A 23,973-nucleotide genomic window follows, 5' to 3' on the forward strand; every position below is an offset into this window, starting at 1 on the left:
GCATGTAAAGCAGATCACATAGAACCTGGCACACGTGAGCATTTGATGTGTGCTACGCTACCCTTGGTGACGACTTCAATTATCACGCGCATTCCCAGCGCTTCCTATGGTGCCCAACACACAGCGCACGCCCAAAGGCAATTTTGAGGGATGGGGCAGATACTCGGCCTCGGGGAAAAAAAAAAACAAAAACACACCTGCCCTGATGTTGGTGGCTGGGTCTGGAAAATTACGTGGAAATTAAGCTAAGGATACGTGGTTTCCAGATCAAAAACCGCAAAAATCTATCACCCCGACTACTGGGTCCGATCAGAGAGCACAGACTGGAACAAGCGCCCACGGCCTAGGCCGTCTGCGCGTGCGTGAGCCAGAAATCCGAGGCGCTCCCTGGGCCCGCCCTATCGATCGACCCGATCGGGGATCGTCAGCTTGGTTCTGGTCACAGAAGTTGCTCTTCTCGCGATGCTTCACATCTGGCGGCGGGGAAAGGGCGGGCTGACTGGAGAGCTAGGAAGAACGAGACACGGCCGCACGCTGCTTTCCCAGAAGGCTGTGGGTGCTCCTCGCTTCCTCTGCATTCTTCCGAGCGGTCGCGTGAACGGCTTCTTGCAGCCTGGCTATGGCGCTTCACGTTCCCAAGGCCCCGGGCTTTGCCCAGATGCTCAAGGAGGGAGCGAAAGTAAGGGCTGAAGGAAAGGAATGAGGTGGGAGAGTCAGCATAGGGCTGCGGCGGCCGCGGCGAAGTAGGAGGGCCTACTAACGGGCTGAGCGTGCTGCTCTGGCACAGCGGCCGGGGGAAGAGAAGATTCCAGAAGGGGAGGTGATCTTGGAAGGACTCAGCCTTCCAAGTGCTCCGGGGCCTGCAGGCACTTCTCTTCTTCCGCGACCGGGAGGAAGGCTGAGGGGTCGGCGGCACGATCGACATTGTACACCTTGAAGGTGGACGGACGTGAAGCCGCGCGTGCTTTTTGCCTCCATTCATAAATGGGGCTAAGGCCCGTCACGCTTAAAAGGGGTTGTGAGGGTGAAATTGAATAACGTAGATGAAATTGTCTTGGGAACTGCGACGCCGATTGACACATAGCTCGCGAGTTATAGGATGGGGAAGGAGGAGAACTAGGCGATCCAGAGAAGAGAGTGTGGGAAAAAGGGCCGGGTCGTGGTTGCTTCTTTCCCAGTGAGAAACAGGGCTTTCAGCTTGGTTGACAGAAGCCATGCGTTGTAGCCAAATGAGTTCCGGTCCCAACTTATGTTACCTGGCTTAATCTAAAACCTAACTCTCTTGGGTTTTGTTTTCTTCATCTTTAAATTATGGAGATTGGACCAAGAGGGTGGTGTCTTTGAGTTCTGACCGTGTAATCTGCAGGATAAGTGATACAGATGACACTGTTTTGTTTAATGGCCTTGTTTTGAACGTTATTTCAGTAGCATAGTTTTAAAAAATATCTTACTGCACTGTTGATAAATTTGTCTGTTGTGCTATTCAAATTGCGTTCCTCTGTATGTCCTCCAGATTTTGTTAATTCAAGAAATAGATCAGTGTGGTTGAATTTAAGGTTATGCGAGGTACGGGGAGCATTAACAGTTTAATAGAACTAGGTTCATGTTTGTAGAATGCACTTTTCAAATAATGTCAGTATAGTAAGTAAATGTCAGGGTTTAATGTAAATGTTGGTGGAATCATCTTTTGAAAATAATATGGGCTGATTTCCTTAAAAAAATCAGGCTGAGATATTAGCTTCCAATTTGGGTTTTTTTCACTAATACAGTTTTGGAAAACTCGTGTATCAGAAAACATTATTTGTATTTCCAATGCTAGTAGATTTTTACAGAACACTGAGCTATTTCATTCAATAAATAGGTACTGAAGGAACTGCAGTGAAAGACACAAGTCCCACTTCTCGTAGAGTTTATGTGCTTCTAAGGCAGATATAATGATTAAATAAAAGAATTCCAAATAATGATGAAAGAAACTGTACTATAGTAGAGGATGACAGGAGGTAAAAATGTCTCTAAAAGAAGGATCAGGAATAGACAGAACACTTAGATATTTAGGGAAGAACTCTTAGCTCAGTGCTTAGTGAGAGAAGCCCCTGAGCCTGGGCTGTTTCCCCCCACCACTTATTTAGGTGTACTTAACTAGTACAAAGACCCTGAGGAAGGAATGATTTGAACCTGTTTTTTTTTTCTTCTTCTTCTTCTTCTTTAAAACAAACAAACAAAAGGTTATAGGGCTGAAGCTTACCAAAGAAAAGAAGAATGGTAAATTCAGAGGAGGAGCTATACAAAGATACACGGGCCAGGATATGTAGGGCCTTGTTTCCCTGAAGAGGGATTTGCATTTTATCCTAAGCGGGATAGGAAACTATTGAAGGGATTTTTTTTGTTGTTTGTTTTTTTTTTGAAACGAGGTCTAGTTCTGTCCCCCAGGCTGGGATGCAGTGGCGCGATCTCCAACCTCCGCCTGCTGGGTTCACGCGATTCTCCTGCCTCGGCCTCCGGAGTAGCTGGGATTACAGGCGCACGCCCGGCTAATTTTTTGTGTATTTTTAGTAGAGACAAGGGTTCACTATGTTGGCCAGCCTGGTCTCAAACTCCTGACCTCGTGATCCGCTCGCCTAGGCCTCCCAAAGTGCTGGGATTACAGGCGTGAGCCACCGCGCCCGGCCTTGAAGGTCTTAAGTATGGGAATGATGGGATCTGATCAGATGGTAGTTTCTCACAGAATGGGGAGTGAGGGGAAGAAGCAAGAGTGTAAGCCAGGAGTTCAGACAAGTGTTATTGCTGGAATACAGTTCTTATTGCTGAAGATGCTTTTAGAGTAGTGGCTATTGGCAGCGGTAAAATACAAAAAAACTTAGCCTGGTGTGGTGGCGCGCGCCTCTAGTCCCAGCTTCTCAGGAGGCTGAGCCTCCAGAATTGCTTGAACCGGGAGGCCCAGGTTGCAGTGAGCTGAGATCGTGCCACCGCACTCCAGCCTGAGCGATAGAGACTCTCTCTCTCAAAAAAATGTAATGGCTATTAACCTTGGTTTTGGATCACAAAATCATGGCTTGTATTGTAAAGCAGTACTGTGTAATAGAACTTTTCGCAGTGTTGGACATATGCTGTATCAGCCTGTCCAATGTGATATTCACTAGCCACATGTAGCTACTGGGCATTTGAACTGTGTGTGGCTCCTGCAATTGAGGAACTGAATTTTTAAATTTTAATTACTTGAAAATTTATTTTAATTGCTTTCACTAGCCCCATGTAGCTAGTGGCTACTGTATTGGGCAGCACAGCTCTAAAGAAATGTTCTCATGCACTGTAGATTAGTGAAATATATCTCAGGACCCCAGTAAACCTCAACTCTAAAAAGTCCAGTGTGGAATTTGTGAGAGTTTTTAGTACTGTGAACAGTTCACTTTTTCAATGCGTATACATTGGGATAATGTTGCAGTTCAAAAAAAGTATTCAACAGTCTGTGTGCTTCGGTCCCTAAACACTTCAGTGGCACATACTTAAAGAACTTCTGGCTTTACAAAAGCCTAGATTCTAACATAATGAGAAAAATATTCCACATTTCAACATTAGAAAATACCGATAAACTCTGGAAAGGTATTCGACTTGAAGTACCTCATTCCCATTCTCTAATTAGCCTTAGCATGGTTCCCTGTACTTTTCACTACTTTTAATAAAAAAATTATAAGTCTTACGATTTGATGTGTAAGTAGGTATCTGCAGTCCCCCAAAATGTTATACTTTTATTCATTCAGCTAGAGAGGAAATGTATGCATCATTTATGAATATCAAATGCTGTGTTTTACGTAAATCTTGTTTGATTATCTCAACAATCCTATGAGGTAGGTACTATTATAATTACCTCATTTTATAATGAAGAAATACTAAGAAAATTGCCCAAATTAAAAAAGAGCCAGAAAGCTGATTTGTAACCAGCCCTCTTGTGCCGAATACCTCAGCTAAGCTCCCTCTTTATTAGAAGCGAGATATAAGCAAAGATATCTTCTGTTTGAAAATTCTTGTTTCACTGTCATGTCTAATTAGCGGGGTTTTTTGTTTGTTTTTTTTAACAGCACTTTTCAGGATTAGAAGAGGCTGTGTATAGAAATATACAAGCTTGCAAGGAGCTTGCCCAAACCACTCGTACAGCGTATGGACCAAATGGTAATTTCTAAATGAATATTTGTAAAGATACAGTGATAGAATTTTGTGTACTACCTCTTCTTTCAAACTTGTTCTAAGGATGTGATAGTATGGCTTTGGAAGTTAATTTGATAGCTCAATTAATAGTTCAAGTTTTTAGTTATTTCTAATTTTCAATCAACTCACATCTCTAGAAAAATAGGGATCATTATATTACTTTTTATGCTGTTGAGAGGGTAGAAAAATTATCACACTTTGACTAGTAAGATAGTACCTAATGTTCATTATGACAAACACTGAATATAAAAGTGACATAGTTTAAGGAAGAAAATTCCCTCCTTCTTGCCTTCTACCACCAATTAAATTTAATTGATACAGTTTCATGGAATAAACATACAACTAAATATACTAAATAGGTTATTTTGGCCTTTTTACATGTTCATATCTGTTGAGCACTTGTTGCATGACATTCATGTTGCAAACAGAAGACAGAAATTGGCAAAAATGTGAGATTTGGCATGTTACATAGTAAATATTGTAGGACATTAAAAAGGAAAGAAAGAATATGGGTCTGCGGTCAGAGAATGCCCATGGGGCTATAAGATAAACTTGAAGAATAGATAGTATGTGTTTTCTTACAAAGCTATTTTTTAAATATACAAATTTATATTTTTTTACTAGATTTTCGTGGGTATATGGGTAAGGATTTGATTAATAATGGCTTTTTCTTTTTTTAACTGTTACTTTTGAGGAATGAACAAAATGGTTATCAACCACTTGGAGAAGTTGTTTGTGACAAATGATGCAGCGACTATTTTAAGAGAACTAGAAGTAAGTTGTTTCTTTAAAAGTCAAGAAATATTTTGGTGACATCAAAATTAAGTAGACTTTAACTAGAAGAAATCTCTTATTTCAGATTGGATAAGGGACTATTTTTCCAAGTTGAAAATTTATTATACAGGTTGTTCTAATTATAGAGAGTCCTCTTTAGATGGAACATTGTAACCACTGAAATCTTAAAAATTTCTTAAGTTATTAATTTGTGGAGGGATTGGTTGTGATACATTGCTAATTGCTATATGAAATTGATTACCATTATCTTCATTCGATAGAGTGACTCTGAAGTGAATTATTCCACAATGCAAAAACGTATACATAAAACAGTGGTTTTTAAAAAGATCCAACCACTTGGTTTTATGAAAATAAAAACAGTCAGTTTATGGCATTCTACTTTGTTCAGCTCCAGTTTTGCTATCTATAAAATAGATACTGCCTGCCAGCAGGGTTGTAAGGAAGATCTGGCACCTGAACAGGCAGAGAGAGCCATTCCTCATTCCCGCCTTGTAATTAAAGGATAACGTATTCAGCCTCAGGGAATTTTCCTGCAGCTTAGCCCTTGAAAGTGCTAGAACTTAATCTTTTGTTTTAAATGAAACTATAGAAGAATCAGCATTTCTCTAACCTCTTAAAATATTTTTGGCTGGACGCAGTGGCTCACGCCTGTAATCCCACCACTTTGGGAGGTCGAGGCAGGTGGATCGCCTGAGGTCAAGGGTTCTAGACTAGCCTAGCCAACATGGTGAAACCCCATCTCTACTAAAAATACAGAAAAAAAAATTAGCTGGGCGTGGTGGTGCACACCTGTAATTCCAGCTACTCAGGAGGCTGGGGCTGAAAAATCGCTTGAACCTGGGAGGCCGAGGTTGCAATGAGCCAAGATCACGCCACTGCACTCCAGTTTGGGCAACAGACCAAGACTCCACCTTAAAAATAAATAAATAAATATATATATATATATATATATATATAATTTTTTAAGTTAAAAGTTAAATTTTAACTCCACAGAACACTTGAGCAAGAATTTGTCATTGTGAATGTTAATGTTGCACACTGATGATCTCAGGAGTTAACATCAGGAGTTATTAAAGTACAGTGGTGATACTGTCAAAATAATGAAATCACAGGGCTGACTTTTATAGTTTACTCCCTGCTTTCAGTTCTTACTCCTTGGCTTGTTTCTGTAAAGGTATCTAAAATTAAATCTTAAGAATAAAATCCACGTAAAATTATGTTACATTTTAAGAAAAATTTTATACTCCCCCCTTTCTTTAAATCACAAATGATAGCCCTTAGAACAAGAATATATGGTAAAATAGATACTGAGACTCATGACCAAGTTAAGTGGTATCTATTTTAGTTCTCCTGAAGGATTTTTAAAAAATATTTAGGTTTGGTGGTTGTAATTACTTTGTTTTTTAATTTAGTGAGATATAATGATATGCTGAACCATATGTGTGGCTGTATGTACAGGCCATCAAAAGAAGATGCACTTTGAAATTCTGATTCATAGTGATACATTTGTGCTGATCGGCATAAAGGGACTTGGATTTTTGCTTGCGACCACACTATAAGTAGCTTATCGTGGTGTGATCAAATGGAGTTACCTAATCTACAGGAAAATTGGAGTCTATTTAAGAAATGGAAATGAACAATTTTATGCTGCTTTAAGAATCAGATGTTTAACTTGGTATTACCTTTTCTACTAGGTACAGCATCCTGCTGCAAAAATGATTGTAATGGCTTCTCATATGCAAGAGCAAGAAGTTGGAGATGGCACAAACTTTGTTCTGGTATTTGCTGGAGCTCTCCTGGAATTAGCTGAAGAACTTCTGAGGATTGGCCTGTCAGTTTCAGAGGCAAGTGTTCATTTATAATTTACTCCTACTTAATTTTTGCTTACATGTACACCTGCTTAAAACGTAAACTAAAATCATTATTATAGTAGTAGCTAACATGTACTAAGCAGTTTCTCTGTAGCAGCCATTATAGTACATATGCTTCACATGCAGTATCATTTTAGTCTCACAAAAACCCTAATAGTGAGGCCTTATAATCCCATTTTATCTATTTTTTCTTTTTTTTTTCCACTTTATTTTAGATGAGAAAAGAGATTAAAATTAGAAAAATCTTGCCCAAGATCTCATAGCTAGTGAGTTAGGTAGAGTTAAGATTCAAATTTGGGCTGTCATCTAAGCCTCCATTCATAACTAGTAGAGTCTACTATATATATTATTCTAAAGTATATTCTTTGTCATTTTATATCAAAAATAAACTTCCATATGCATTCAGTTACCTAAGTAAGCTACTTTAAGTCGTGTCAGAATAGGAAATGTTGTTGTTTATATTTCAGGTCATAGAAGGTTATGAAATAGCCTGCAGAAAAGCTCATGAGATTCTTCCTAATTTGGTATGTTGTTCTGCAAAAAACCTTCGAGATGTTGATGAAGTCTCATCTCTACTTCGTACCTCCATAATGAGTAAACAATATGGTAATGAAGTATTTCTGGCCAAGCTTATTGCTCAGGCATGCGGTAAGTAAATATCAGTAAATGAAAAGATCCAAAATAAAAATGTCTTTAACATGACTAGGTATTTTCTCTGTTGTCCCAAAATAATCTTTTGGTATGTCTCATTTCTTAACAGTATCTATTTTTCCTGATTCCGGCCATTTCAATGTTGATAACATCAGAGTCTGTAAAATTCTGGTAAGTAGAAAATGCATTAATGCTACATATCTAGATCAGTTTTTTTGTGTTGTTTTTGTTTTTTGTGCAAAAAAAAAAAATTGTGTTAATCAAAATCTAAATGTTACTTCATGATTTTGGACTCTTAGGACTTTTTTCAAGGCATTTTTATTTTTTATTTTTTTTGAGATGGAGTCTTGCTCTTGTTGCCCAGGCTGGAGTGTAATGGCGCAATCTCGGCTCACCACAACCTCTGCCTCCCGGTTCAAGCGATTCTCCAGTCTCAGCCTCCCAAGTAGCTGGGATTACAGGCATGCGCCACCACACCCGGCTAATTTTGTATTTTTAGTAGAGACGGGGTTTCTGCATGTTGGTCAGGCTGGTCTCGAACTCCCAGCCTCAGGTGATCCGCCCGCCTCAGCCTCCCAAAGTGCTGGGATTAACAGGCGTCAGCCACTGTGTCTGGCCTTTGAGGCATTATTTTATAACATTTTGATGTTGCTAAGCTGTAATAATACTACTACCTATTTAAGTTTAAAAGGATATTGACATACTATCTCCTTATAACGTCATTTTCTGTGATGTCTTGTGGATTTAAGAACAATGTATAAACAAAATGCTAAATTTTTTTTTTTTTTTTTTTTTTTTTTTGAGATAGTCTGTCTCTGTCGCCCAGGTTGGAGTGCAGTGCCGTGACCTTGGCTCACTGCAACCTCCGTCTCCCAGTTTCAAGCGATTCTCCTCCCTCAACCTCCCGAGTAACTGGGATTATAGGTGTGTGTCACCAAGCCCAGCTAATTTTTGTGTTTTTTAGTAGAGGCAGGGTTTTCGCCATGTTGGCCTGGCTGGTCTCGAACTCCTGACCTCATGATCCGCCTACCTTGGCCTCCCAAAGTGCTGAGATTACGGGTGTGAGCCACCACGCCCAGCCCAAAATACTAATTTTTTTTGTTCTTCATAATACTCTGAATTATAATAAGCTTAGAAGACAGTTTTGAGTGGGGTGGAAATTGCCCTATCCCTCTTCAATAATAGAATTCACACTTTAATGTTAATATTGAAATATTATATTTTTGATAAAATGTGCTTGATAGAGTAAAACCTATCAGTGGAGTGGTTTTGGTTTTGCACATTTGGCATTCTGATTGTTAATGTGAATTTAGCTTAACATAAGTACATGTGCTTTCCCTGAAGATCCTCATGTGTTCTATGTTTGCTGTCTCCCTCCACGTACTGCCAGCTTTCCCCATTAAATTGTAACCTTGTGAGGACAGAATCTTTGCCTTGTTTTGTGTTGTATTGGCAGTACTGACAGCTGTGGCTGGTATATTGGCACCAAGTACTAGGTAACTGAATGGCTAAGAGCAGTTCTCTGCCTTTGGTTCTTCCCAGTACACTGAAGGACCTCTCCTCTCTAACAGTAGCTCATTCCCTCAGTGATTTCTGACTAGAGCAGAAGGGCATGCTTTATGTCCACCACCCCACCCCTTATCCCAGGAGTCACTGTCTTGGTTTATGACTTTATTTTAGAGAAGGAGATTTTTGGTATATGGAGAATCAACAGTTTGACCGTAATGTTATTTTCATGAGATCGCTGATGGTTTTGGTATTCAATTCCTTAGGGCTCTGGTATCAGTTCCTCTTCAGTATTGCATGGCATGGTTTTTAAGAAGGAAACCGAAGGTGATGTAACATCTGTCAAAGATGCAAAAATAGCAGTGTACTCTTGTCCTTTTGATGGCACGATAACAGAAACTAAGGTATGTAGACTTCAAACCTTAAAAGTAATAATTGGGGTTGCACTTTCAGATTGTTTGAGTTAGCTCTTAAACCAGTAAGTACTTCTTAAAAAGCTGAACATTGCAGGATCTTACCTATTTTTTAATGCCAGATTTATGTTCTTTGAATATCTAATTCAACTACTGAACATTAAACTTGAAATATAAAGATGGTGGCCATATTATTTATAATCTGACACACAGCCCTTCTAGTACAGCTTATAAATTCAGCAAGTGAAAGAATATGAGAATGCGAGTACTTTGTGTGCTCTTCACAAAAATAAAATTGACATTCTGTAGCATCCTGAAACAAGATAAGCTAATGTAATTTGAAAATGGTAGGTATGTTTCTAAAAATACATGTTAGAAAGTTTGAAGTTTGTGTTTACAGTCAATAGTGACTGACTTCATCTCTAGAATTCTTGAAATCCAAGTTGTTGACAGTTTTTAAATTTTGTAGCATGAGCTGGGTGTGGTCTTTGATCCACATTTTATTTTATTTTATTTTATTCTTTTTTTTTTTTTTTTTTTTTGAGACAGAGTCTTGCTTTGTCACCCAGGCTGGAGTGCATTGGTATGATCTCGGCTCACTGCAACCTCTGCCTCCTGGGTTCAAGTGATCTCTGGCTAATTTCTGTACTTTCAGTAGAGACAGTTTTACCATGTTGGCCAGACTGGTCTCCAACTCCTGACTGCAAATGATCCACCTACCTTGGTCTCGCCAAGTCCACATTTTAGAAAAAGTTTGAGAACCACAATGTTGTTTTGCTAATACTAGTTAACCTTTGTGAAAAGACAAATACCAGGACACCTACCTGACATATTTAAAATAAAAGTGCTTCTCGGCCGGGCACGGTGGCTCACGCCTATAATCTCAGCACAGGCCAAGGCAGGCAAATCACGAGGTCAGGAGATTGAGACCATCCTGGCCAACATGGTGAAACCCTGTCTCTACTAAAAATACAAAAATTAGCTAGGCGTGGTGGCGCTTGCCTGTAAGCCCAGCTACTCGTGAGGCTGAGGCAGGAGAATCGCTTGAACCAGGGAGTCAGAGGTTGCGGTGAGCCGAGATCCTGCCACTGCACTCCAGCATGGCAACAGAGTGAGACTGTGTCTCAAAAATAAATAACTAGAAGTACTTTTCCACCTAAGTACTTATCAAAAGCAGATGCATCTGGAAGGTTCTACAAGTATTTAGTATTCTGCTGCTTCATAATATATGCACATTTATCTCCATTTTTTTTTTTTTTTTTTTTTTGCCAAACCTTAAAATTATTTATTCAGTAAACTGTTCTCTTACAACTTTGAACACCAATGTAGTGAAATGATTTGAAAGGGAATGTTTACTTGTTTTGCCAGGGAACAGTGTTGATAAAGACTGCTGAAGAACTGATGAATTTTAGTAAGGGAGAAGAAAATCTCATGGATGCACAAGTCAAAGCTATTGCTGATACTGGTGCAAATGTCGTAGTAACAGGTGGCAAAGTGGCAGACATGGCTCTTCATTATGCAAACAAATATAATATCATGTTAGTGAGGTAAGAGAAAGCCGAATTCTTTTTACCTATATCATAAATGTTTTTTTTGGTGGTGAAAACACTAAACAAAATAGACCACTACGACTGTTAATAAAGGGAAAGTATAGGTATTAGGTCAAATAGCAGAAGGACTTAGTTTGGGGAGGGGTCAGGAAACACCTCTGAGAAAACACAAATTTAAGCTGAGAGCTTGAAGAACCAATGACCAGATATCTGAAGAGGGAAAAGCATTCCAGGCAAAAGGAACAAGTTGTCCAAGAGACTAGACACAAGCTTGGTGCATTGCCTATCAGAGTGTGGAGTCAGGAAGATCCCTTTTAATCCATGAACACATTTATGGTGCACACTAGACAACTTACCCATTTCTACCTACCACCATCCCTAGTACCTAATAAAATGTGCAAAATAAATCACTCCTGTTCACAGAACATTGATTGCACAAAGTAAAGCAAAAATTTTCTATATGCTGTTGAGTTTTGTTAGGGTTTCCCTGGTGTTTTAGAACTATAAACCACTGGCATCCTAAAGTGACTTCCATTCTCGCAATTCTAGAACAATGCCATACAACACAGACTTAAGATGTGGTACTATTGGCCAGCTGGACTCACTCAGAGTCATCAGTCAGCTTCCTGGCCTCAGTGTTCATTGCAATCCAGACGTGTTCTGAGTTAAAATCCACTGTCAAAAGAATGTGACATGGGGGCTGGTATACAGGTTCCTTTTTAATTTGAAGTTTATATGCTATCTGAAATTAAAATCAAATGGATTAAAGCTTTTATTAAGGTCTTTGTGTTTTTTAAAGGCTGAACTCAAAATGGGATCTCCGAAGACTCTGTAAAACAGTTGGTGCTACAGCTCTTCCTAGATTGGTATGTACTTTGGAAAACACTAAAAGATAGTTGAACATGATAGAATTTTTATTACAACAGTCACTTTCTTACAGACACCTCCTGTCCTTGAAGAAATGGGACATTGTGACAGTGTTTGCCTCTCAGAAGTTGGAGATACTCAGGTGGTGGTTTTTAAGCATGGTATGTAGGAATGGTAAAACATGTTTAAGGGCAGGGCTTTAGCTCTTGTATTTAATCACCAAATATATTTAATTTTTTGATAGAAAAGGAAGATGGCGCCATTTCTACCATAGTACTTCGAGGCTCTACAGACAATCTGATGGATGACATAGAAAGGGCAGTAGACGATGGTGTTAATACTTTCAAAGTTCTTACAAGGGTCAGTATTAGCAATAATCTTAGTAGTTTGTAAGGTCTGAGTACTTTGTATGTTCTTAAAAGTACAGTTGGCAGAGTCATGCACATCACGAGTACTTCAGAATGAGTGGTTTATATGAAATGAAGCACCTGTTTTTGTTTTTACCTAAGACTTAAGTGTCTTAGGTAAAACTAAGTGTCTTACCTAAAACTATCATATTGAATATGATAGTGTCCAAAAAGGATTGTACAGAGGAGTTAACAGCAACGCAGAGCTTTTAAAAACATTGTTTATGGTAGTTTTCCATTGTAATGTACTTTGAGTTGCTAAAGCAGTTCTTAGTGCTATATCTGTGGATATGCAAAAATGATACGGTGCTATTCCCATTCTTCACTTTGGTCCTTTTCATATACCAGACACCGTGCACTAAGAAAATCTGCCCCACCCACTCACTTTTACCAGATTTGTAATATGTATTTGAGTAACAATGACTGATAAAAACTCCTGTTTGGTGGGGTACTGGAATGTGAAAAGATGAGAAAACTGTGAACTGCTTTTTAGTGAATTTTTGTGTGTGTGTGTTTTTTTTTTTTTTTGGCGGGGGGACTACGTACAGGATAAACGTCTTGTACCTGGAGGTGGAGCAACAGAAATTGAATTAGCCAAACAGATCACATCATACGGAGAGGTACAGCTTTTTCTGTATAAATTGACTTTCTTTCCATTGCTTGAATAAAAGACCAATAATTAACACATTTTTGTTTCAGACATGTCCTGGACTTGAACAGTACGCTATTAAGAAGTTTGCTGAGGCATTTGAAGCTATTCCCCGCGCACTGGCAGAAAACTCTGGAGTTAAGGCCAATGAAGTAATCTCTAAACTTTATGCAGTACATCAAGAAGGAAATAAAAATGTTGGATTAGATATTGAGGTATTTGAAAAAACACTGAACTTAAATTGCTTTATTTGGGGAATGCACAACCTAAAAATAGTGTGAGTTTAAAAGAAGTTATCAATGAGAAACAGTGTTCTGATTTGGGAGCAGATTATTTTCTTAGTTTTTACATAGTTTGTCTGATGGAAGAATGTTTCATATTCCTTCTGTTTTATTGATAGCCTTCTGTTCTGTAGTGTGTAATCAGCCCAGTTCTGTAGCCATTGATTCAACCAACCACAGATTGAAATATTTGGAAAAACTAAAGAGATTTAAAAATACAGTATAACAACTATTTACACTGTTATATAATTAATCTGGAGATGATTTAAAGTATATACGAGGATGCGCATAGATTATATCCAAACACCATGCCATTTTATGTAATGGATTTGAGCATCCACGGATTTTGGCATCCTTGGGGGTCCTGGAACCAGTCCTCACATACTAAAGGATGACTCTGTAAGGTAGTACTGTGTGCTTGGTTACTTTCCAGTACTATTTAAGGAGCTGTGTGGGGCTTTTTGTTAGGTATAAACATTTTCACATAAGAGGATTTTAAATGACAGGATGAAAATTGTGCTTTGACAGGCTGAAGTCCCTGCTGTAAAGGACATGTTGGAAGCTGGTATTCTGGACACTTACCTGGGAAAATATTGGGCTATCAAACTCGCTACTAATGCTGCAGTCACTGTACTTAGAGTGGATCAGGTGAGCAAAGTGAAATTTTGATCTTTAAAAATACTCATTTGCATGTGGTTTAATAGTATATTTTCCCAGAACTAGAACATAGCATAGTTCTAATTCAAAGGATTCTTAGTCCTCACTCCTCACATTAAATTAGAGACACTATGTGCCCCCCTTTGTTTTTTTTTCTTCTATTATAAATTGTATTGAATATATTACAACTAATTTAAAATGGACATCTTTCCACTGAAAGAATCCTTTGCCATTTTAAGTTGGAATCAGTGGAACAAATGTAAGTTAAATATAACTTTCAAACCTTTTAGCCTTAGAACCCCTTTGTACAAGTAATTTAGAGAGTAAATTTAATGTATAATACTAACATGGAATTTGGAAGGACCATAAAGCCCTCAAGCAGACATTGCAGACCACCAACTTGAAGGAAAATGGAGTCTCTAGCTGTCTGCAGATAAGAGGACTGGGCATTGAAAATTTTTTCTGCTATGACAAATTATAGCTTGAGGTACTAAAAGATGTTAAAGGTGTTTAAAAATCATATTTCTACTTTTTTTTTTTGAACTGTGGTAGACTGTTCTATATACAGAAGTAAACCTGAAATCATAATTATTTTTCCAAAAGGCATTTTCTGGCAAACTTAATACATTTCCCCACAAAATTTCAGAAGTAATTAATAAGCAATGACTATTTATAAGTACTTAATAGAAAATTTTAATTTGCTAGAGGGACAGTATAAATCCATTAGGTAAAAGTCATGTCATATTAAAGTTGGAGTAAGTCCTAAGTAGAAATCAGTGGAAAGATAATTCAACTTTTAAGTACAGTAAGGACCAGTTGGTTTTAATTATAACAAATTTATTGGAAGAACTATGATAGCAAGAGATAACCAAAAAGAACTGGATATTTGGTTTCAAGTCACTGGAAATAAGCAGAAACTAGATGTTTGGGTACCAGATTAACAGGGGTTTCTCCATCAGCTTATTAGGTGATTTTCAATGGAAGAATATGTTTGAGTTTTTAAATAAATAGAGACCTAAGGAAATACTTATTCTAGAAATTAGAATGTGGCTAAGAATAAAAGGGGAAACCAAAAATAGCAGGGACAGAAGAAGCTAAGTAGACTGCAGCATGAGGTACGCAAAAATTCCAACTGAGTTAGGAACTGAATGTCAGTTATCCAAGCAAGACAATAACAACCACCCTTGGTCACAAAGGCACTTTGAATTTTGGCTTTAAACTAGGAACTCTGCTTTATCTTATGGTAGGGAAGTTGTTGGTTGATCTGTTCCCCCAGTCTTTGCACTCTGTGTAAAGTATGTATCTAAAGAACCCACCCAACTATACTAACCAGTTTGTGTATATAGTGTATAGTATAATGAACCTCAATTTGTATAGTATATATTCTAGAAAAGGAATTGCGCATCAAGCTTTAAGCATTAGATAGTGTAGTACGGGCTGGATTAATCTTTGTTCGAATGTCTATTTCACTAGTTCTCAAAGTATGGTCCCAAAATAGCATCAACATCACCTGAGAACTTGTTAGAATGACAGATTCTCAGCCAGGTATGGTGGCTCACACCTGTAATCCCAGTTATGCAGGAGGCTGAGGTGGGAGGATCACTTGAGCCCGGGAGTTGAAGGCTGCAGTGAGCTATGATCAGATCATGGCACTCCAGCCTGGTTGACAGAGTGATACTCCATCTTTTAAAAAACTAAAAATAAATAAGAAATACAGATTCTCGGAGGCCGGGTGCGGTGGCTCACGCCTGTAATCCCAGCACTTTGGGAGGCCGAGGCAGCCGGATCACAAGGTCAGGAGATCGAGACCATCCTGGCTAATGTGGTGAAACCCCATCTCTACTAAAAAAAAGCAAAAAATTAGCTGGGTGTGGTGGCAGATGCCTGTAGTTCCAGCTACTTGGGAGACTGAGGCAGGAGAATGGTGTGAACCTGGGAGGCAGAGCTTGCAGTGAGCATAGATGGCGCCACTGCACTCCATCCTGGGCAACAGAGCAAGACTCCGTCTCAAAAAAAAGAGAATACAGATTCTTGGATTTCACTCCAGACCCAATGATACCAGAAATGTTGGAAGAAGCCTAGCAGTCTGTTTTAATGAGCACTCTGTCTGATTATGGTGCCCACTAAAATTTGTGAACTACTTGTTTTAGTTATTTTATTTATTTATTTATTTTTTATTATTTTGAGATGGAGTCTCGCTCTCTCACCAGGCTGGAGTGCAGTGGCGTGATCTCAGTTCACTGTAACCTCCACTTCCCTGGTTCAAGCGATTCACCTGCCTCAGCCTCCCAAGTAGCTGGGACTACAGGCACATGCCACCACGCCCACTTAATTTTTTTTTGTAATTTTAGTAGAGATGGGGTTTCACCATGTTGGCCAGGATGGTCTCGATTTCTTGACCTCGTGATCTGCCCCCACCTCAACTGCCCAAAGTGCTGGGATTACAGGTGTGAGCCACCACACCCGGCTTTTAGTCACTTTTTAAAATCAAGGTGCACTTAGGTTCTAAAATTACGCTTAATGCCTTTAATTCAATCTGAATTACCCTCAATCAGTAACACGTTACTCTGAGAATTTCGGGTTTAGGTATCTTTGTTGTTGTTTTTGTTGTTGTGATAAGGTCTTACTCTATCACCCAGGTTGGAGTACAGTGGCACAATCATAATAAGCTCACCACAACCTCAAAATCCTGAGTTCCAGTGATTCTCCTGCCTTAGCATCCTGACTAGCTGGGACTGTAGGCAGGTGCTGTCACGGTTGGCTGATTTTATGTGTATGTATATATATATATATTTTATATATATATATATTTTTAGTTTTTGTAGACTGGGTCTCTTTGTTGCCGAGGCTGGTCTCAAACTCCTGGCCTCAAACCTTGGCCTCCCAAAGTGCTAGGATTACAGGCATGAGCCACTGTGCACAGCTTATGTTTGCAGATGGTCATTAAGATGTTTTCTGGCTGAGCACAGTGGCTCAGGCCTGTAATCCCAACACTTTGGGAGGCCGAGGTGGGTGGATCATGCAGGAGTTTGAGACCAGCCTGGCCAACATGGTGAAACCCCATCTGTTCTAAAAATAAAAAATTAGCCGGGCATGGTGGCAGGCACCTGTAAACTCAGTTACTTGGGAGGCTGAGGCAGAAGAATTGCTTGAACCCAGGAGGCAGAGGTTGCATTGAGGCAAGATTGCGCCACTGCACTCTCTAGCCTGGGCAACAGAGCAAGACTCTGTCTCAAAAAAAAAAAAACTAAAACCCATTTATTTTAGATAAAGTAAGGTGAGGTTTGTGGCGCTTTTTTTAAGTTGGGAACTAAGGGCTTAGATTTGTGTTTGTGAAAACCGGATGCTTTGAATGGTTCTCATTTACAGGTTTTGGAAAATTTCAGTGTTAAACTTTGTATATATTTATGTATCAACTACTTTAGATTATAATGGCAAAGGTGGCAGGTGGACCTAAAGCTCCTAAACCACAAGGAAATTGGGACAGAGATGGTTGGCAAGACGAATCTCATATATAAATAGCAAATCAGGTGCCAAACTGACTGACCAATTTATACTAGTGATGCATGCACATATTTTCACTTTCAGCTTTTTGAGTTATTGAAGTGCATGTCTTGGAATGTTCACTAATCTGTGTGGATTTTGTTGTGGTTATCCACAAAAGCAGTAAACCTCATGCTGCTGCAAGTTTACAATTGAATTTCTAACAAGGGAGCTAGCAAACTGCTATAGTGTTTTATATGCAGTACATAATTATATCAAGAAGATTGCTTAATCTTAAATCATGCTAATAGAAGCATTCTTTTCATTCTAAAGGTTGAGTTTATAAGCATACTTTTGTGTGATTCTTTTTTATGCAGATCATCATGGCAAAACCAGCTGGTGGGCCCAAGCCTCCAAGTGGGAAGAAAGACTGGGATGATGACCAAAATGATTGAAATTGGCTTAATTTTTACTGTAGGTGAAGGCTGTATTTGTAGTAGTACTCTAAGAATCGCCTGATGTTTTCTTATTCTCCCTAAATTAAGAGGTATTTTGTGTTTGTATTCTTGGCTGGATGTTATAATAAACATATTGTTACTGTCAAAGCCTTACTGTCTTATGACCACGGTTATTGGCTCTAAATGACTTGTGTTCCTCTCAACTTTGTTAATCACATCAGCTGTGGGACTTAAGGCACGTCACTTATGTAAGTAGAGGCCTGTTACCCATGTGTATCTGGTCTACTGCCTGTTTGTGTAAATGAGTTATTGGAAAACAGCCATGCTCATACCATTACATATTGTCTGCAGTTGCTTTCTAACAAGGGAGTGGCAGAGTTACGTATTTTTAACAGAGACCAAATGGGCCTACAAAGCCTAAAATATTTACTATCTGGCCCTCTACAGGAAAGGTCTGTTAACACCTGGACTAGATTTCCAGAGTGTTTTTGTCACAGCTCTGGAATGCCTTACTCAAGGTGACTTGTTTCAATAGCAATTAATTTGTTGAATGGAACTCTACTTAGCAAAGTACCAAAAAATGCTTACAACTGATAATAGATCTCCTGACATGTACAAAATTAAGTCCGTTTTCATAAAGCAGATCCTATTTTGTTACAATCAGTAAGGAGTGTTGAAAAAGCCAAGAACATTATAAATAAATAATTATAAATAATTATACTGAATTTTATAGGACGTGCTACTATACGTGTTAGTTATGTAAGGTCCTCAATACTGTTTGAAATTGTGTGTGTATATATTTTTCCTTGAGACAGGGTGTTGCTCTGTCGCACGAGCTGGAGTGCAGTGGTAAAAGCTCAGCTCACTGCAACCTCCACTCTTGGGCTCAGGCAATCCACCTATCTCAGCCTCCTGAAAAGGGTCTCACTGTGTTACCCAGGCTGGTCTCAAACTCCCGGGCTCAAGGTTTCTACTGCCTTGACCTCCCAGAGTGCTATTACAAGCATAAGCCACCACACCAGCCTGTTGTTAGTATTCTTTCCAAGAGATTTTAGAAGCAATATGACTGACTGGGTCTTACATAAACTCAACAGGTGTTAGGAATGATACAACTCTCATTACTGCCACAGCAGGTTAGAAGTGTTCATTGTATGTCGAAGTCGTCCTCATATAGAACCTTTCAAGAAGTTCAGAGAGGCTTGGTGTCCCTAAGCTCTTTGCATTGCATGTAACTCAAACACTGGCTGACTTGGGACAGTTCGCAGGCTTTCTCTGGTATGCTGGTATTAAGGGGTTTGGTACCCAGTTATACTCATAGGAGTGAGACTAGTTTGTCTTACATCTGTCCCAGATCAGTTGACCACTGGCACAGAGCAAATACAGAGTAAGGCCTTATGTACCCCAGCTTATGCACACTGGCATCAGGATTATAAAGAAACATTCCTCCCATTTATATTCTGCTGTCAGTGTAGATTCTTATAAAATTAACAGACTTGTAATGAAGCTTCATTAGCCCGTTAGATGAAACATTTTTTAAAGTGTTACCTAGTAGGGTAAGTCAGTAGAAGTTAAAATCTCCTCAGTAATAAAACAAGATTTTAGGTAAGTCAGTTTATTGATGTGTTGTGATCCATCACCCAGACATTAAACACAGAGGACTTAAGTCAGTCAGGATTTGCTTTCCAGAAACGAAGCAGGAATTAAAACCACCATGACAATACAAAACCTTTGTAAATTTTTAGGTATTTTTCCCTTCAATATTTAAATAAACATGATTTCTTCTGGCATGTATTTAATGTTAAGTGAACATGATTTTAATTAGTCTTTACTTTTTTATTGTTATTTCAGCCATTATAAAAGCCATAAATGTGTTTCCAGAAAAAGTACTTTTGATACTATTACAGTATTCTCTCATAAAATAGGAGGTACGCTTGTGAGTTTAGTACTTTAGTTGTAGGCACAGCTTGTACATGTGTGTCGCTGATGTGAAACCACTGCCCTTTTGATTCCATTTCAAAATCTGTCAAGAGGAAATGAAAAATCAAACATAAATGCAAAGATTCAAGTTGATTACTTTTTGGTGTTGCCATAATCTGCTGAGTGCCTGAATTTTCCAAGACATCTTACCTTGTGGAATATCACCGTGAAGAACAAGATTAGAGAGATGACTATTTGCAGTTCTTGCCTTGGCATAGGCAGTGTAATGCCCCGACCTCATAGTACCACTGTGTTCAACAACTCCATATAAGGAATAGAGCACCCTTGTATTTTCTTCTGCAACATTCTTTAAAAATAAGTAGAATCCAAAAGTTAGTTCTAGTTCCGTTTACACAGATGTCATTGGCAAGGCAAGTTTACACTATGCAATGGGTCTTTAACCATTACTTTGAGAGTGCAGAAATCACTCCTGAGTCTACTCTTCTCCATACCTCTTCTCAACCTGAGACACTTCTGGTTTTATTATAAATTTACCATCGTTCCCCTGCTAGAAAAGTCATAAGCCATAGGCCATTTGATGCAGTTACCTGGCTCAGATACCAAATAAGTGAATTCAACTTGCCAGTTTCTTTAGGAGCCTGAGGATAATTCCAAAATACCTTAACAACCCTAGCTATTAACAACCCTGAATACCCTGTTTAAAAGACAAGCCCTGAACAGGAAGAGGACAGCATTTTAGGTTGTGCCAAAAATTACCCCTTACATCTTTAAATGTCCCCAAGGGAGTCGGTGAGAAGCACATTCAACCTCTCAAGTGTTCACTTTCCCCACCAGAGAGTACAGTCTGCTTAGTCCTTCAGGACTCCATATGCCATAGGGCTGATAATAGGAACAGGCATTCTCTGGGCCAGGAGCCACTTTTCAGACAACTATTTATGTTCTCATGTAAAAAGTTCGTAACATGCATCACTGCCCTTCAGTAGTACTGTCTCTATACTCAGCTTCCCAATCTGTGCCTCCATATTCACTGAAGAACTTAGTACTTCTCCGTCCATCTATGATCCTCACAGGACTTTAAATGCCATTCCATTTTAGCCAACCACAACCAGGACTAAAGTCTGGGCTTGTTACCACTCAGAATTGTTCAACTTCATAAAATGTTTTTTGAGACAGGATCTCACTCTGTCACCCAGACTGGAGTGCAGTGGTATGGTATCGGCTCAATGCAACCTTTGCCTCCTGGGCTCAAGTGATCTTTCAACTTCATAAAATCCTTTTTGAGACAGGGTCTCACTCCATCACCCAGGCTGTAGTGCGGTGGTGTGATCTCGGCTCAATGCAACCTCTGCCTCCTGGGCTCAAGTGATCCTCCCGCCTCAGCCTCTGGAATAGCTGGGACTACAGGTGCACACCACCATGACCTGCTAAATTAATTTTTTGTAGAGACGGGGTTTCAGCATATTGCCCAGGTTGGTCTCAAACTCCTGAGCTCAAGGGACATAAATCTTTTTAGTCTTAGTCCACAAGTCTTCTATTTATTCAACTCTCATCTCACCTATTCTGTACTCTTTAACCTAACAGGATCTCCAATGCTCATATTCTCCTTGCTTATGAAGACTTTTGGCTTCATTCCTGATATGGTTTGGCTGTGTCCCCACCCAAATCTCATCTTGAGTTGTAGCTCCCATAATTCCCACATGTGGGGCGGACCTGTTGGGAGGTAACTGAATCATGGGAGGTCTTTCCCATGCTTATTCTTGATAATGAATAAGCCTCACAAGATCTGATAGTTTCATAAGGGGGAGTTTCCCTGCACATGCTCTTGCTTTGCCTGCTGCCATCCACGTAAAAGTGACTTGCTCCTCTTTGCCTTCCGTCATGATTGTGAGGCCTCCCCAGCCATATGGAACTGTAAGTCCAATAAGCCTCTTTCTTTTGTAAATTGCCCAGTCTTGGGTATATCTTTATCAGCAGCATGGAAACTGACCATTACAATTCCCCATATGTAGTCTAGACCATCACTATTCAAACTGTGGTCCATGAACAGCTAGTATCAGCATCACCTGAGAGTTTACATTAAAGATGCAGAATTTTTGATCCCATGCCAGACCTACAGAATCAAAATTTGTAGGTATGATTCCTACATACACATTAAAATTTGGGAACTCCAACCACATGTATCACTTACAAATGATATCCTCCCAATACTCACCACCAGCTTTGCCACCATATCCAATTCATCACAAAACGTCACCCTGACTCCTATAATGTACCTGCCATGCCCCAAACCCAGACAGCCGCTACTGCTAAGAAACAAAACTATAACATATGATCATGTACGTTGTCATAGTCCTCAATGTGACTATAATCTTATAAATTGTCCTTAGCTGCCTCTTCCATTATGCCCTTCACAGCTACTGGCCCAGACTTTTTTTTTTTTTTTTTTTTTTTTTGAGAGTTTCTTGCTCTGTCACCTAGGCAGGAGTGCAGTGATGCAATCTCGGCTCACTACAGCTCTGCCTCCTGGGTTCCAGCGATTCTCCTTCCTCAGCCTCCCAAGTAGCTGGGATTACAGGCGCACACCACCATGCCTGGCTAATTTTTGTATTTTCAGTAGAGACAGGGTTTCACCATGTTGGCCAGGCTGATCTCGAACTCTGACCTCAAGTGAGTCAACTGCCTTGGTCTCCCAAAGTGTTGGCATTACAGGCGTGCACCACCACGCCCAGCCCCAAATTCTTCAACACGGAGATTCTTTGAGATCCTTTGTGGGGTCCTCACTTTCTACCCCTGCCTATTCCACTCAGATACTTAGGAGGGTCCTGTCATTGGCCATCTCCTCTTTCTTTCTTTGGACACTATACACAAGGGATCCCATCTTCTCATATTTTAAACCACCACATATGTACTGATTTCTAAATCTTTGCCCTGGGCCCATCCTAACCTCTCTGCTGTAGGTCTCAGATATGTATATCCAAATGTTTTCTAGACTAAGCACATTAATTTCTCAAAGGTATCTGACACTCAAATGTATCTAACACTCAAGTTATTATCTTTTTTCTACCTGCTTTTCTCCCTATATTTCCTACCTCAATTTACAGCACTCCCATCCGTCAAACCAGGCCTCAGGAATCATCCTCAACCCTTTCTCTGACACCCTCAGCATCCACTTACAAAAGGCATCTGCCTCACCTTCCACTGCCAATCAGTCATTAAGTCTGGTTAATTCTACCTCCTGAAGTAGTCCTTCTATCTCCCCATCTCCTGCCCAACTTTAAGCCCTCATCAACTACTGGCTGAATTAATGCAACAGCCACCTAACTCATTTCCCCACCTCTAGTCTTTCCCTCCTAAAATCCAGCCTCCATATGTCAATAAGTAAACTATGTCACATGCAGATCTGACCATGCCACCCAATGCTTTAAACTCCTCAGGGCTCCCCATTGTATACCTAATGAAGTCCAAGTTCCACATCATGAGAACCCTCCAAACCTTCATTCCTATCTCACTTCTCTGGCTTCATTTCTGAACTCCCTCATACCTTGTACTGTAAACTCTAGAACTACATACATTACCAGTCTCTGGCACTCACCATCCTGTTTTACACTGTTGCCTTTACTCCTGCTGTTCTTTCTGCCTGCAAAACTCATTTCATCTTGATTCATCATACTTTTACTCCTTCTTTAAATATAGTTGAGGCATGGTTTACTTTACAAAGCCATTCCTGAACCACCAACATGCTGGGTTAAGTGTATACCACCCCTGATCTATGTTCACCAGTCTTAATATTCAACCACATTAAACTGAGATTATTCATTAATAGATGTGCTCACCTTTAGTTTTATGCCTTCAGCTCGGAAGACAATGTGTGCCATAATAAAGGGGATTCTAAACGGTGAACTGAAATAACCCATTCTTCAAAATGATTCATCACTAATCTTCAAATTATAAAGGTACAATGAGCAAAGACCCACTCTCCTCAATAATTGTTATCAACTTCATACTTAAGTGAGTTGCTACTGGAGCATTAGGTAAGTAAGCTATGATTTGACTTTAAAGGACTTTCCTGAAAAAGATCACTTTGACTTACCTTACATTTAAGGGTGCAAAAAGGGGCCAAATCTAAGATTTCCGGAAACTTTATGTGTTTGTTAACTTTGCGTAGGTTAAAACCAGCCTAAAAGAGAAGTATAATAGATTGACTTCTTTTCCTGGAAAAGCAATACAGGTTAAGTAAACCAAAG

General features: G+C 39.5%; 2 protein-coding genes across 9 annotated transcripts in view; one reads left to right on the top strand and one right to left on the bottom strand.

Moving 5' to 3' along the window:
• Positions 1–412: 412 nt before the first annotated feature.
• CCT8 (chaperonin containing TCP1 subunit 8) lies at positions 413–17,938 on the top strand. Of its 2 annotated transcripts, none has more exons than XM_023190181.1 (15): positions 413–704; positions 4,077–4,167; positions 4,898–4,977; positions 6,693–6,842; positions 7,337–7,517; positions 7,630–7,691; positions 9,293–9,430; positions 10,808–10,986; positions 11,789–11,855; positions 11,930–12,017; positions 12,101–12,216; positions 12,812–12,883; positions 12,963–13,127; positions 13,722–13,841; positions 17,711–17,938. In XM_023190181.1, exons 3-15 carry the CDS (start codon positions 4,900–4,902, stop codon positions 17,786–17,788), a joined length of 1,494 nt encoding a protein of 497 aa, XP_023045949.1. In that variant the 5' UTR covers positions 413–704; positions 4,077–4,167; positions 4,898–4,899; the 3' UTR covers positions 17,789–17,938. The 2 variants fall into 2 exon arrangements, with proteins under 2 accessions (XP_023045949.1, XP_023045942.1); XM_023190174.1 differs by having other exon boundaries at positions 413–679.
• A 1,454-nt stretch (positions 17,939–19,392) lies between these two features.
• The window catches only part of USP16 (ubiquitin specific peptidase 16), a 30,728-nt gene continuing 26,147 nt past the window's right edge, over positions 19,393–23,973 (bottom strand). For all 7 annotated transcript variants that reach the window (XM_023190118.1, XM_023190107.1, XM_023190134.2 and 4 more), the window contains 3 exons: positions 23,820–23,906; positions 19,919–20,075; positions 19,393–19,811 (listed from right to left, as the gene is read on the bottom strand). In XM_023190118.1, the coding sequence (XP_023045886.1) occupies positions 19,690–19,811; positions 19,919–20,075; positions 23,820–23,906 (366 nt within the window). In that variant the 3' untranslated portion in view covers positions 19,393–19,689. The remainder of the gene's footprint in view (positions 19,812–19,918; positions 20,076–23,819; positions 23,907–23,973) is intronic.

Source organism: Piliocolobus tephrosceles, chromosome 19 (genome assembly GCF_002776525.5).
Source record: "Piliocolobus tephrosceles isolate RC106 chromosome 19, ASM277652v3, whole genome shotgun sequence".
NCBI classification, from domain to species: domain Eukaryota; kingdom Metazoa; phylum Chordata; class Mammalia; order Primates; family Cercopithecidae; genus Piliocolobus; species Piliocolobus tephrosceles.

Coding starts and splice junctions, on each gene's coding strand:
- CCT8 (XM_023190174.1), top strand. CDS start 620: ATGGCGCTTCACGTTCCCAAGGCCCCGGGCTTTGCCCAGATGCTCAAG. Junction 7,692..9,292: donor TCAGAGTCTGTAAAATTCTG/GTAAGTAGAAAA, acceptor TCAATTCCTTAG/GGCTCTGGTATCAGTTCCTC. Junction 9,431..10,807: donor GCACGATAACAGAAACTAAG/GTATGTAGACTT, acceptor TTGTTTTGCCAG/GGAACAGTGTTGATAAAGAC.